Consider the following 14,804-nt stretch of genomic DNA (forward strand, 5'->3'; position numbering starts at 1 on the left):
GGTGTAACACAACAAGTATGTATATATGAGTTGATAACTTATTAATGTTGAGACCTACTCATTCAAAGCAATAATTATATAAACATCCTGAAAGAATGCTTGGGACTGGAAGGAACAGTTCTCCTACTCTGAGAATTACAAAACAAAACACCAATAAAAGTCAGCACCACCCTATCTGAGCTCTCTTCACTTAGAAAAAGGTATATCAGGAAACAATTTGGTATGTATACCTTTTCAGTTTTACTTCAAAGTCTCTTGTACCACTGACATCTCACTGTTGACTCATATGCATGATGATATTGAGTCCTAGACTACCTCCCACAACCTCAAACTTGGTCCTGTAAGCTCAGAGGTTCTTCTGATCTGCCTCACCTCATCCGTCTTGGATCAACTCTAATAAAAGTCTAGATTATAGGCCATCCTTCACCTGAGATAATAAATTCAAATTGCAAACACTTATCAACTCACACTGCAAAAGTATACAGAACAAGTTCAGTCTCTTTTGTTGGATTAAAGCCTACATCTGAGTATCTGACTTCATACTGGTAGTTCAATCCATAGGTCTTTCTAGTCTTGGCTACAGTACCTTCATACTAATTTGGGCTCCAAAGATTCATATTCCGCATCTAAAAGCGTTCTTACACATTGTGCCAGGCTGGTGTCAGGAACGAAAATCTTAGCACATATCACACAAGATGTCTTAGTGATTTCTTCTAAAAGAGAAGACAATCATACTTTCAAGCAGAGCTGTATCACACATAAATCTGTCCTTTCTAGAACAAAAGTTGATAGTTTCTTGAGGTCTTCACTCTCTGGCAAGTTCTAAAACCCTCCATCTTGAAATAATTATCAGCAAAAATACTTCCACAGCCCTTCATAAGGAGTAACTCTAAGATCTGGAATTCTGTTTCTTGTAGAATCTTGACAAATGCCCTGTATATTGTTCAAAGAACATTTAAAATGCTTCTTACTCCAGCCACACTTCAAGAAATGCTGTATTAGGCTGTTCTTATGCTGCTGGTTTGGCTGCTAGAAAATTGATCCAGAGATGTAACGTCCAATATATATATTTATATTTTTGTACATGTTATTGTGAACAGTGTATACATGTTCATATTGCTTTCTCTTTAAATGTTGTTGTCCTCTCACATCCTATCTGGTCTTTCTGTACTTTTTTCATTTTTTTTGTATTAGTACAACGTTGTGACATACACATTCATGTTCTGTGACTGTCTCTTACTCCCCCACTGTATTGTCTATGGTATTTAAATCTATCAATAGATAAATAAGTGAAAAAGTAAAATGTAGCCTCAGTTTTTAACCCCTTGTGTGCCCCGCCCTTTCCCCGCCCTGTGCCGGGCGTTGAATTAGCGGGCGGGGTTCATGACGAGATAGTCTCGTCATGGGCACAGCGCAACCGCGGCCCATAACGAGACTATCTCGTCATGGGCACTCAAGGGGTTAAAATAGTAACTCATACTAAAAATACAAGACCATAACATGTATGTAGTGATGTTGGAATTGTTGTGAAGTCCTCACTCTGTCACTTGTAGTTCATTGGTTCTGCCTTTCTGTCCAGGGCGGTATGAGGAGGCACTCTCCCACCTGCAGCAGTCTGTTGACCAAAGTGCCATTGATGAATCAGTAATGGCCCGATTTGGTGTACTACACATGAAACGTCAAAATGTGCCTGTTGCAGCTCAAAATATGTGTGCACTCACGAGGAAAGCCCCAAAAGAGGTGGAATTTCTAGTGAAGCTTTTGGACACCAGACAGCGGCAAAGTTTATCCCAGGTAACAATTTGTCTTATTATTTCCTGTTATAGGTTCGGCAACACGGTAAGGGTACCAATGAAGGATGGTGATATCATTATAAAACATTGGTCGTGCCATTAGTTAAAAGTGAAACATATAGAGGTGATAATAAACAAGACTTGTGAAATTACAAAAGAACAAGGATTTGGATGAATCTTTATACAGAGAGCCTGAGTGATAAATAAAGAAAAATATCGCTATTGATATTAATGTTTAAAAATGCTTAAAGTCCGTATGACAGATTAAAGATATTCAATGGGTAAAGCATGGAAGATAGAAAGTGGACTAGGAAGGGTAAATTGCTAAAAGCTGAATATTTCTAAAGAACAGGCCTAGCTCTCCTCTGAGATGTCATTTTTTGATCTTGCATAAAACTTGTTAAAGACTGTAGAAAATTCGGTTACTGATGGAGGATGTGAAACCACAAATCTTGTCAAGGTGTAACACAAGCAAACCCTAAATTAACCTGTGCTCAACCCTCTGGTAGCCTGACACAAATGCAGTCAGGCTTAACTTAGAGGCAAAGTGTAAAGTATTTATGTAGCACTTCAAATAGTAATAAGGTGTAAACACAAGACAAGATAGACCCCACACCACTTTAGAAACATAGAATAAAAAGTAATAAATACTTTGAGACCAAAACAACAAAAATCCAATTATTAGAACCGGAGATATGCAATTTTAAAGATTTAAGTGAAAACAGTGCCTAAAAGCCCAAAGCGCCAACTGTGGTTATCTGGTTGCACCTGACTGAAACAAAGTCAAACGTTCAGGCCATAGAGTGTGGGCCACGTTAGGCTCTCTGAAGAAAGTACCTTAAATCCTGGTTGCAGAGCGTTGCAGGAACCCGCATTCAGGATGTGTCGCACAGCGGCAGTACCAATGGACTGTGGGCTGCGATGTGAGGTCCTCTGTCGAGGATGAGTTGCACGGAGGCGTTTCCAATTAAGCCGCTGATGAGATTTGTGATGTGATGTCCTGCGTCATTGTTGAGGATGCCATCGACGGGGGCTGGAGATGCGAAGTCCTGCATCAGGGATATGTCGGGCAGCGGTGGTTTTGATGCTTGACTGCAAGTAGATGGGTCAAGCTGTGTCAGTTCCGCCCACAAGACCACAACTGGGCTGGCAGAGCACATTCAGGCCCAGCTCCAAGTGTCCAGAACTGGGATGGTATCACTTGACGGGAAAGACTCACAGCCGGCTGAGCACAGGTGCTGGACTCAAGGTGGTTGGACCCTTTTCTGTCCCTGACGCTTTGACCAGGAGGCCAGCCAACTAGCCGTTGGGAGTCACTCTGGTTATCCTGGGTTCAAGATGCAGGTGTAGTCCGTCTTACTCAGGTATCAGGGCAGCAGAGTACCAGGGCAGCAGAGTAGCAGTCCTTCTTGCAAAAGAGCAGCACAGCAGTCCTTATGAGTCTTCCACAGGTCCAAGAGTTGGGTCTGAGGGTCCAATATGTATACTTGGTCCCAGCTTTGAAGTAGGAGAAGGTTCTGGGGGTTTCCACCCCAGCCGTGTTTGGATACCTGGCTCCAGCATGTCTGAGGAAACAAAAGTCATAGTCAAAGACTTTGTGAGTGTGCTCAGGCAGAACCTGTGTGATGTGCAAGTGTGGTAGGTGACAGCTCCTCCCCTCATCAAGTCCCAACACATATTCTCGCTTTGTCTCTCTGTCTGGGAGCAATGCATAAAGCCCAACTACCAGATACACCCAGTCATGTGACTCAGGATACAGGCTGCAGGCACAAAACATGGGGACAAGAAAATGCCAACTTTCTAAGAGTAGCAAACACAATAAGATGATGGATGGAGTGCTGAAACTTTCAACCACTCACCCCAAGTCTAGAGATCTAGGCTTATTCCATCTTTCTTTTTATCACTATGACACTCCAGTTTGGTCCCAGCCGTATGCAAATCAGTCTTGATCCTGTTCCTCATGGGAGCAGTCCAGCCCGAACTGCCAGGCCAGATCCTCCCTGGACTGGAAACAAGCATTATGGGACTGGTTTCAGGGTATCACCCAGAATCAACCAGAATAGCTTGAATCCAGTGGCACAGCGAGCAAGGGACCCATGACTGGGCATACCCTTGGCCACTTAGGGGGAACATAGCAAACACAAGATGTTAGAGGTAGCGGTGAAAGTTTTCAACCACTCACCCCCAGTCAAAAGATCTGGGTTTAACCCATCGTTCTTTGGCTCACCATGCCACCCCAGTTTGGACCCAGACATAAGTTTTCTTGATCTTTCCCTCATGTGCTATTTCAAATAGCTGCCACCCTGCACTGTCTGTGGTGGTCCTCCCTGTGGTGGTCCTTCCTCCCCCCCAGCTCATCCACTGCTTTCCCCAGCCTGCCCTGTCTACTTTTTCATAATGTATTTTCTTCCTCTCCCCCAAAACTCCTCCATGCGCTTGCCTCCCTTTAACCTCATCCCACACCCACCACACCCTGTTGTTGGTCCCCAGCCCTTCCCTTGTGTTCTTCACATACTTTTTTTAAACTACATATTTTTTAGGAGGAACAGATAGCTGCTATTTGCTGCCAGGCCATTCCTTTCACTCTGGTGTTCTTTTGCGCATATGTTTTTAAATTTAGCACTTCAAGATTGGTGCCTAGCAAAGTAAAAGAATGCTGCAGTATTTTAGTTTTTTTATTGATGTGGAACATAATCAGCAAAAAGTATTGACAATGCCGATAAGTCTGGTAATGCCATAGGAAGGCAAGAACTATTGGCTTTGAACCTATTGGGGTTTGCAATCCTTGTTGTGACTGCTGCCACCTATATTCTCCTAAACTACATCTCGCACCCAAAACAGGATATCGTCTCCCACAATTTCGACCTGTGTGCACCTTCCATTTGCTGAAGGAAAAACCTGAATTGTGAAAATTACCTGTTTGCAAATGCAAGAATAGGGAATAATACACACTATTTATGTTTTTATCCCCATTCCCACGTAATTGTCTCCAATTTGCCCCTGAAAATTGCGGCCTTATTGTGATGAAGTTATAAGTGATGCAGGAGCAACGACTTGCTGGTTGAATGTGAGAGAGGAACTGGTATCGCTTGGTTGGCTGAAGAATTATAATTTGCCTTTGTCCTCTTATGGGTCATGCCTATTTTCTTTGAAGTTGGGTGGATTTGTGCCCTTAATATTAAAAACTACTTTTTCGAGTAGCTTTACAGTAAGTCGAATATATGTGAATCCATGGAATTCCAGATTGTTTAAAATCTCATTGGATTATTTTTCTATTATTCCACTGGCGTCTGTTTTTAATAGGAACAGGTTATTAAAATACAACCACAATTTTGCAATATATCCGAAATTAAATTACTCACCCCCAAGATAGAGAAACGCAAACCTATCTTGGATTAATATAATTCTGTGAGTTACAATACAAGCTTCATTCCAAGAGAGGAACTGAATACCTTGTCATCAACATCGATATATCCTAACCAAAAAATAAGTTTATTGACATGTTTGGAGGGGATGTATGACGTTACAACGCATGCTGTTACAACGCATGCTGTTACAACGAAAGTTTTACAACGCGAGTGCATTGACAACGCAGGACATTACAACGCAAGTTTTTACATCGACTTGCACTAGATGGCGTGCTAACATTAAAAAAGTGTAATTTACTATTCCAACTCCAGTCCACGTAACAGTAGGGAAGGTGTTGGGATAGTAAACTACACTATTTTTAATGTTAGCACGCCATCTAGTGCAAGTCGATGTAAAGACTTGCGTTGTAATGTCCTGTGTTGTCAATGCACTCGCGTTGTAACAGTTTCGTTGTAATGGTAGTGCGTTGTAAAAGTTGCGTTGTAAAGGTTGTTCCCCGTTTGGAGGTGTACATAGGACTGCAACAAGCTTGCTCGCAGCTGCCCGGGATCGGCATAGAACACGGGCACTTGCATCGTCCTCTGAGGGGTGGCTGAAAATGAAATGAGTGTACACATAAGAACCACTTTAAATAAATACATTTAATAGCTCTGAAGTGTGAAACACATTTATTTATACAACTATCCAGGTGGAAGAATCGCTGGTTTCCATTGTACAATCATTGAGTACCTTGGCTGCTCAGAACAAATCTATTCTGGAAGAATTAACATCCATGTAAATGTGGTAGTGAGAGCTGATCTTTTGTGGGTTCATTGTGATGTTCCGCTCTTGTGTTGATGACTGTACACTTGTAAGTGCTTTGTTGATCTGCCTAAAAAGTCAATATCGCAAAAGTTGCTCTATTTAACTACACCTGAGAATTTCGACCTGTGTGCACCTTCCATTTGCTGAAGGAAAAACCTGAATTGTGAAAATTACCTGTTTGCAAATGCAAGAATAGGGAATAATACACACTATTTATGTTTTTATCCCCATTCCCACGTAATTGTCTCCAATTTGCCCCTGAAAATTGCGGCCTTATTGTGATGAAGTTATAAGTGATGCAGGAGCAACGACTTGCTGGTTGAATGTGAGAGAGGAACTGGTATCGCTTGGTTGGCTGAAGAATTATAATTTGCCTTTGACCTCTTATGGGTCATGCCTATTTTCTTTGAAGTTGGGTGGATTTGTGCCCTTAATATTAAAAACTACTTTTTCGAGTAGCTTTACAATAAGTCGAATATATGTGAATCCATGGAATTCCAGATTGTTTAAAATCTCATTGGATTATTTTTCTATTATTCCACTGGCGTCTGTTTTTAATAGGAACAGGTTATTAAAATACAACCACAATTTTGCAATATATCCGAAATTAAATTACTCACCCCCAAGATAGAGAAACGCAAACCTATCTTGGATTAATATAATTCTGTGAGTTACAATACAAGCTTCATTCCAAGAGAGGAACTGAATACCTTGTCATCAACATCGATATATCCTAACCAAAAAATAAGTTTATTGACACGTTTGGAGGGGATGTATGACGTTACAACGCATGCTGTTACAACGCATGCTGTTACAACGAAAGTTTTACAACGCGAGTGCATTGACAACGCAGGACATTACAACGCAAGTTTTTACATCGACTTGCACTAGATGGCGTGCTAACATTAAAAAAGTGTAATTTACTATTCCAACTCCAGTCCACGTAACAGTAGGGAAGGTGTTGGGATAGTAAACTACACTATTTTTAATGTTAGCACGCCATCTAGTGCAAGTCGATGTAAAGACTTGCGTTGTAATGTCCTGTGTTGTCAATGCACTCGCGTTGTAACAGTTTCGTTGTAATGGTAGTGCGTTGTAAAAGTTGCGTTGTAAAGGTTGTTCCCCGTTTGGAGGTGTACATAGGACTGCAACAAGCTTGCTCGCAGTTGCCCGGGATCGGCATAGAACACGGGCACTTGCATCGTCCTCTGAGGGGTGGCTGAAAATGAAATGAGTCTACACATAAGAACCACTTTAAATAAATACATTTAATAGCTCTGAAGTGTGAAACACATTTATTTATACAACTATCCAGGTGGAAGAGTCGCTGGTTTCCATTGTACAATCATTGAGTACCTTGGCTGCTCAGAACAAATCTATTCTGGAAGAATTAACATCCATGTAAATGTGGTAGTGAGAGCTGATCTTTTGTGGGTTCATTGTGATGTTCCGCTCTTGTATTGACGACTGTACACTTGTAAGTGCTTTGTTGATCTGTCTAAAAAGTCAATATCGCAAAAGTTGCTCTACTTAACTACACCTGAGAATTTCTTAGTAGGAGTTAGTTGCCTTGTTTTTTTTTTATATAATTGAAATTTAAGATATGGTGTCCTACAAGAGATGTGAGTTGTCTCAAAGTTCTTAGGGTGAGAAAAATCTTCACCTTGGATTGGTAAAAGGAGACGCCTCACCGAGGCAGCCATTGGGCCACACTGACTGCCCTGGTCTTAGCATCATTAGTGAACTCCTTTGAGTGCATTTGGGAGGGGGTGATGATAGGTTTCTTGTCTATTGTTTGGCTGGATCTCAGTGTGTTATATTTTAAGAAGTCATGTCCTGTAATTCTGCTGCAATATATCATCAGCCCTCATAATGGTGGTGGTCTTCTCCTGTCAAAGGCACTAATTACGTTACCTTACCTATATGTGTATTAAATCCATCGAAGATTACCCATATATTTTATTTGTCTGTGTTTCTTAGCACATTATTAAAAAACAGTGCTTCGTGTTTCGATCTGGTAGTTGTGGCTGGCCAGCATGGTTCATTGCTGCAGTACTTGGCAGATTCATCAGGGCCCGAGGACCATCATCCATCTTATCACCAAGAACCATGCCCACTTTCAGGGTCACATACCAGTGGGTTTTACCTCTGGTTTATGTTTCCTTGGAGAAATGCTGCTGTGTAGGTCAGGAGCTCGTCTCAGTAGAATACTGTCTCTGACCATTATTGCAATGTTGTTTGTACCAATTGTGTTGCACTTTGCCATCAAATCTAACCCTCATGCTTGCAAGGTTAGAGCTCTTGGGGGTTCATGGCTAATTCTTACTAATGTACAATAGTGAACATTCCATGTTTTTAGTGTTGGTTAGTACATCAGGAGAGTAACAGGTAAAGCAACCCGCAAATCCACTTGTCATTTGGATACAATAGTATTTAAAAAATAGGGGCCTCCTACTAGTGTTAGCTTTGGGATATACACACCAGTGACAATAGAGCTGGGTTGCATCAATTTTTGATCTTTTTTGAAGGGCCTATGTTGATTTGTACGTTGAAAGTACATTACTGAACAATTTCCAGTTTCTCAAATATTGGAACATTTGAATTATAGTGATTACACCAATCATACTGGAACGTGCATATTTCTATAGTACGGAATCCTCCTGTACCAATTTAACTGCATATTCTTATTAGATGGGTCTGTTCTGATGTGCATGAAAGGTTTCCCTCATGCTTACACTCTTTGCCCAAATTTCACTTAAAGTTAAATTAGTCTTGTTGAGAAGGAAAATTAAAACAGAGTTAATTACATTTTTCTTGCCAGGTGTTCTCGTTTTACTTCCATTAGAGATATTATGTTTTCCTTTCAGAGTGACAGAGGTATAAAACGCAGGCAATCACTTAGTTTTCTTCGCAAATTTCCACTTTGGAGAGACTGATAAAAAGAGCTGTCAGCTGTAGGGCTATCAATGCACTAACAGCAACATTTTGAGAGTGTCATAAATATCTTTGGTTTGCAAAATAAAATCTATATTCAAATATCATCTTTGTGTCGTCTGGATTTCCATCCACTTTCTATACCCCTCAATGTTGGTTGTCCTTATTTGCTCCTGCTCTGATTGAGATGATGGAAGTGTGTTTGCGCTTCAGCTTTGAAAGGAGGCATATATAGAGATATATATATATTCAAAATTGTTAAAAATAAAATAGAAAATTGCTTAAACCTCCTAAAATTTGTAGTTGACTTTTCAAATTATAGGCACCATAAGAAGAAAATTAATAATCAAAAAGAGTGGGAGTGTCATAGGCATATTCCTATCTCGCTATGCATTTACTAAACTTTTCATCTCCAGAATTGGTGGCTATCATCAATGCCATTATGTCATCAAAGCAAAGTGTTCGAGAAGAGCTCAGAAGTCCACAGATGGAGTGGGTGAAGGCTGACTGTAAAGTATATCCCCATAAATGCTGCTTCACTGACCCATAATAGCTACATTCTCTCTAGTCTTAAAGCTGCATAAAACACTGCAAATCAATTCCTGCAGCCCTTGACAATTACTTCCTTTGGTCTTTCCAGCATGATGCTTTGGTTGAAGGTGTCAATGACTACAGACAGATCTAGCACTATTCTAAGTGTAGGGTCACCCTTTTAGAGCTTGTCAAAGATGGATTTGTGTTGTAGTTACCTTTTTGAGGAAAGAGACCTTCTAACGGGCTGTTATTTTTAGCGTTTGAGTTGTGTTTCATCGTTTAAACAATATATGCATGTGCTCCTCTTCATCTCTTAATGGGGTGGGATGAACAATGATTTTTGAGGGACAGACGTTCCACCTATTTATGGCAGGGTTCTCAATCTACCAACCTTTAAATGAGGCTTTCAATCTTTTCGCCCAATAGTGCTGTCTGTAAATATATTTGTCTAAAACACTCTAGCTTGCATGACTTATGAGATTTTTTTGATCTCAGTGGGTTGAGGCCCTCACCTCCAGTCCCATTACGAAAACTGCCCACCATATTTACAACAGAGCGCTCTAGAGCAGAATATTAAATAGTTAGACTGGAGCTTTATAAAGTGGGAAATGTTGAAAGATCATAGATCCAAAATAATGATCAGTAATTATTGTGGTTAGGCTGGAATAATTCACTGAGTGATGTAAATCTATGAAGTAATTTGTGATAGGACTGTGACTGAGGCAGTGCTTAATTTGAGCCTGTGGTTTCCGTGATCGGCACCGGCACTTAATAGCCAACCCCACACTTAGGAGAGGCTGCCACATGGTGGCGCTGCTTATCTAATATAAAGATGAGCAGAACAATGTTTGTTTATGAATATAATATACATTTAAAATCACTAATACCTGCCTCCGTAGCAATTCCTTTAGATTTGGGGACCTAGAATAATCTGTACTGTCGCACTTGCAGGCGAGAGAGATGGTTAGTAGCAGCGATGACAGGGGTGATTGTTGGTGCAAGCTGCAGAGGCCTCCTGGTCAGGGCCCTTGTTGGACTTGGCCCTTCTGGCAGGTTCACCCCTGAACTTTTTGCTTTTATTGGTGACTTGGTGATAGTGGTTTTTGGTTTCTGCGCACCTTCCCTGTGTCCCAGGGTAAAGTGCGTGCGCACTCTGAGTGCATGTGGTGAGATAGGCCTGCCCTCCCATAGGAATGCATGGGGAATGTATGTGTCCCTAGTAGTTCCTGCTGCGTGGGGTGTGCAGGCCCGAGTTTGGTATGTGCGGACTCGTGTGATTAAATGCTGCGCGATGATGTGTGCGGCGTGCATGTACCTAGTGTGGAAGTGCCACTTCTAGAAGTGGGCACTTCTGTGTGCAGTGTGTCTGGCGTGTGATTGGCTGGAGCTGGCTGGTGAGCCTGGCTCCAGGAGTCTGGTTGGGTCTGCCCCAGTGGTGAGTGTGAGATTAGCATGCTGATGGCTGGGGAGGAGTGCACCTTGGACCTAAATAGGGCAGGGCTTTCCCCACACAATGCTGGCTCCGCCCCCTGTGGTGCGACTGACGACCCTAGCCCTGCCAGTGAATAGAGTGAGGGGCTGAGCACATCAAGGGTGCTCCCCAACCAGCTGCGACTGGTTTTCCCCCTCACCCTGAACCAAGAACAAAGGGTTTTACTGTATAAAAATGGGGCTGTGTCCCCACAGATGTTGTTCTCTGCCAGGATCCTACCTGAGGGGGGCTGCTGCTGCTGCTGGACCAGAGGACCGCCACTTGGACTACCTCCCTGCCTGGAGGCCCAGTGAGCTGGCTCTGGGTCCAGCCTTGCCCCCCCACCCCTGCCTTGCTGTGTGCAGGGGAGAACTTTGCTGGACTTTGTTGATATCTCCCCTAAGCGCTGGGAGCACTTTATTTGGATCCCTAAAGCGTCTGGGAGCTTTTATTGTCCTTTAGCGCTGAGAGCGCTTTCACTTTTTGTCCTGTAGCGCTTGGAACGCGTTATTTCTGCAAGCCGGTGCCCACCCGGCGTTTGCCCCGTCTTTACTGATCCTGAGGTCCCCTGGCAGGTGCCCACCCTGCCAGGGACATTGCTGTGCTCGTTGGCGGGTGCCCACCCCGCTTATTTAATTATTTAATAGGCGGGTGCCCACCCCGCTTCTTGGTGGTGATTGCGAGGGAGCCTACCTCTCTTATCGCCGAGATTTGGAAGTCACCGCCGCGGCCGGGCTCGAAGGAAGTCAGGCAGGCCGGGACTCCGGGACAACCGGAAGTAGGAGGGCGGGAGCCTACCCCGCCTCCAACCGAACCCTCGCGGCTAATTTCGAGCCCCGGAGCAGGCAGGAGCCTACCCTGCACCCCGGGGCACTCTGGAGGAAAAGCGCCGTGTCCCCCACCCAGGCGGGAGCTCACCCCGCGCTGGACGGCGCCGAAGTTCCGGAGGAAAAGCAGCAGTGGTTGGCGGGGCTCCCGTGAGGAGGGGAGAGCCCCGCGTCTACCCCGGAGGAGGCGCCCCCGCCGTGAGGAGTCCCGCGTCTGTCCGGTGAGTGCTGGCTGAGTGAGGAGCTCCCGTAGAGCTCCTCCGTATCCTTCCTCCATACCCTGCACCGAGGGGGCAAGTTCTTTTGGGGCCATTATTCCGCTTTGCCTAGAGCCCCGAGTGAGGCTCCACCGACTGGGCAAATTGGTGTTCCGAGCCCCGCGTTAGGCTCCAACGACATGGGCAGATTGTTTGTCTAGGAAGCTCCACCGTTTGCCCCCCCCCCTCATTTCCGCCTAGAGCCCAGAGAGGCTCCATCGTCGGGGGCAGATTTGTTTTAGAGCGCTCGTGCGCTCCAACGAGGGCATAATTTGTTTAGAGTCCAGAGGGACTCCCAAGGGGCCATATTTGTTCTAGAGCCTAGAAGGCTCACACGATGGGGCACATTGTTTGTTTAGAGCCCACGAGGCTCCCACGCTGTTTTGGGGGCATCCTTCTTTCAGAGCCTAGAAGGCTTCCAGGGCGGACAGACTCGTGTTCAAGGCACAGTGGTGCCCATGCTCCTTTTCCCAGCTGCCCAGCACTTAGTGGGCAGCTGCATCGTGTAGGTTGTGCCCCTGTGCTTCGCGCTTTGGCTTGCGCAGCCTGCGCAGTCGCGCCCTGACAGTATTGGATATTGGTCATTTCTACACCCCTGAGAGGCCAGTTGGCCTGGGGACAGTTATCTTGTGTTGTGCCCTCACCTAGGGTACCTGGTGATTTTCAGATATGTACTTTTGCGCCTGCGCAATGTCTTCATGATATTTTCCTTCCTAAACTGTGTTTTTGCATTAGAGATTGTTTTACTAGTAGCAATTATGCTAGTGTGTTCATGTTTCCCTGCGCGATATTCTCCTAAGGTGGTTAGGGTTGCGTAGGTGGTACTTACCTGTGACCAGTAATTACTGGTTGTGTGCTACATTTGCTATTTTGTACTACAGTATTATTCCTATGTTCTAAAAGTGCTAATTCCTGACAGTGGTCCATGTGGCCCTGTCCCCTGTACATATAATCCCTTGTAAATTCTGCCCGTGCCTGTTGGCACATTGTAAAGTGTGTGTTTTTATCTAATGTGTTTTGGCATAATACAAAGGCTATTTTTATATAATACCTTGTGTGGAGTTTCTTTTGTGGTGGGCCTTGGGTGTTGTTGCTGGGTGCGCGTGCAAACGCTTTACACATCGCCTCAGAGATAAGCCTGACTGCTCGTGCCAAGCTACCAAGGGGGTGAGCAGGGGTTATCTTTGGCGTGTAACTCCCCAGCCCTGACTAGAGTGGTGGTTTCTGCCTGGCTTTGGCGCAAGCCCTAGCCAACCAGAAATCCCATTTCTAACAGCCCTGAAACTTATTATTTTACAAATTAAGCACATGAAGAATCACTGTGGCGAAGAGCTGCAGGTCCTAAACAAGAGCACATTCAATTCTTAATTTAAGATACTAATTTAAAATACTAGAGTGGTTTATTCAATAATTCTGTTGCCTCATCCTGCACAAAAGTTGGCAGACAATCAATAAAGCAACCAGACGCAATGTTTAAGTCAAATATGTTGCCTTTAGTGGTTATACCCTTCCATCCTTGGGAGAATTTAGCAACCTCTAAGCTTAATTTGCATGCACATTAAAATGAAATTGATTTGTTTGCTCTGAGTTTTTGTTTGCTTTATAACAATTTGTTACATTTCTTTGCTGTCTCTTGAGCTGTGATCCATTTGCCATCTGAAGGGTCCATCCGTGACTTTGAAAATAGCTTTAGGATCATTTCTTTCAAAAGATTTATGGGATTCTCGTAGCTCAGGGACCTGGAGTTTGTCCTCAGCGACTCTGCTATTTCCGAGTTCAGATGTTTATTTTATCACCAGTTTATTCCCAGGGATCCGATAAAATGGTGCTTGTCCGCTTGTCCATTGCCTTGGCAGGGAAATAATGGGGGAGTTCAGCAAATATAGCAAATAAACCCATGTCCTGTGCAACCCACAACTTTGCACAGTTTGAAACATTAATCACATCTTCACAAATATATTCCTAAAAATGTTATTACTAGGCCTGCCCCGATGATGGTGTCAGTGGAAGCTTAGTCACTTTTTGTACTTGTGCGACAGTTTCTTCCTGCGCTGGGAGATAGACGTATGTGTGTTTCAAGTCAACACAACAGTGGCATTGACCACCTAATTCTTCAAAGTTTTTGTATAGCGACAACCTGGGATTTATTTGCTAGAGTTTTGCGCGGGCGCTGCCCTGGTGCAACGCAACACAAGAGGTGGTGTCGATTTAGTAAACATAATAGAAGTCTGTGAGCACAGGTCCGCACATGATTCCCACAAACATTAGCAAATATTCACCTTTGATTCACTGCATGCAAACTGAACTGCGGCGAGTTGCAACAAACTTCCCAATTGTGTTTAAACTTCTTTTCAGTCTAAATACTTTTTGTTCCATACGCAACCTCCAAGGGACTCATTTACAAGCCCTGTGTGCCACTACAGCGTCACTTTTTGTGCCATTCCGGTGGTGCACGGGCATTAGCCATATCTAGAAGCCCATGTAAAGCCACCTTGCGTGGCTATTCATGGCCATATATTAAGGAGTGAGGCAATGCAGTGCAAGTTGCTGCGTTGCCCTTCACTAGGATGGCAAGGCGTGCAATGGGTGTCACAGGGAATGTTCCCACGTAACACCCATGACATTTGACACATTCCCAGATTTCAAACAACGCCTGTAAACCTAGGAATACGTTGAAAGCCTACGAGGGGTAAAGGAGGCGTAGCGAGGAGAAATAAAATAAATTCTCCTCTTTTTTTCCTCTTTCCATGTGATGCATTCAGCAGCACACGTTAGAAAGAGGAAATTGCCTCCAGTGATTGTTTTTGTGCAGGAA

At 43.8% G+C, this 14,804-nt stretch overlaps 1 protein-coding gene across 1 annotated transcript in view; it reads left to right on the forward strand.

The window, feature by feature from the left end:
• The window catches only part of TTC34 (tetratricopeptide repeat domain 34), a 625,964-nt gene that overhangs the window by 472,839 nt on the left and 138,321 nt on the right, over positions 1–14,804 (forward strand). The window contains exon 7 of the mRNA XM_085609186.1: positions 1,580–1,794. Coding sequence (XP_085465312.1) covers positions 1,580–1,794 — 215 coding nt within the window. The remainder of the gene's footprint in view (positions 1–1,579; positions 1,795–14,804) is intronic.

This window comes from Triturus cristatus, chromosome 1_2 (assembly GCF_964204655.1).
Source record: "Triturus cristatus chromosome 1_2, aTriCri1.1, whole genome shotgun sequence".
Classification (NCBI taxonomy): Eukaryota; Metazoa; Chordata; class Amphibia; order Caudata; family Salamandridae; genus Triturus; species Triturus cristatus.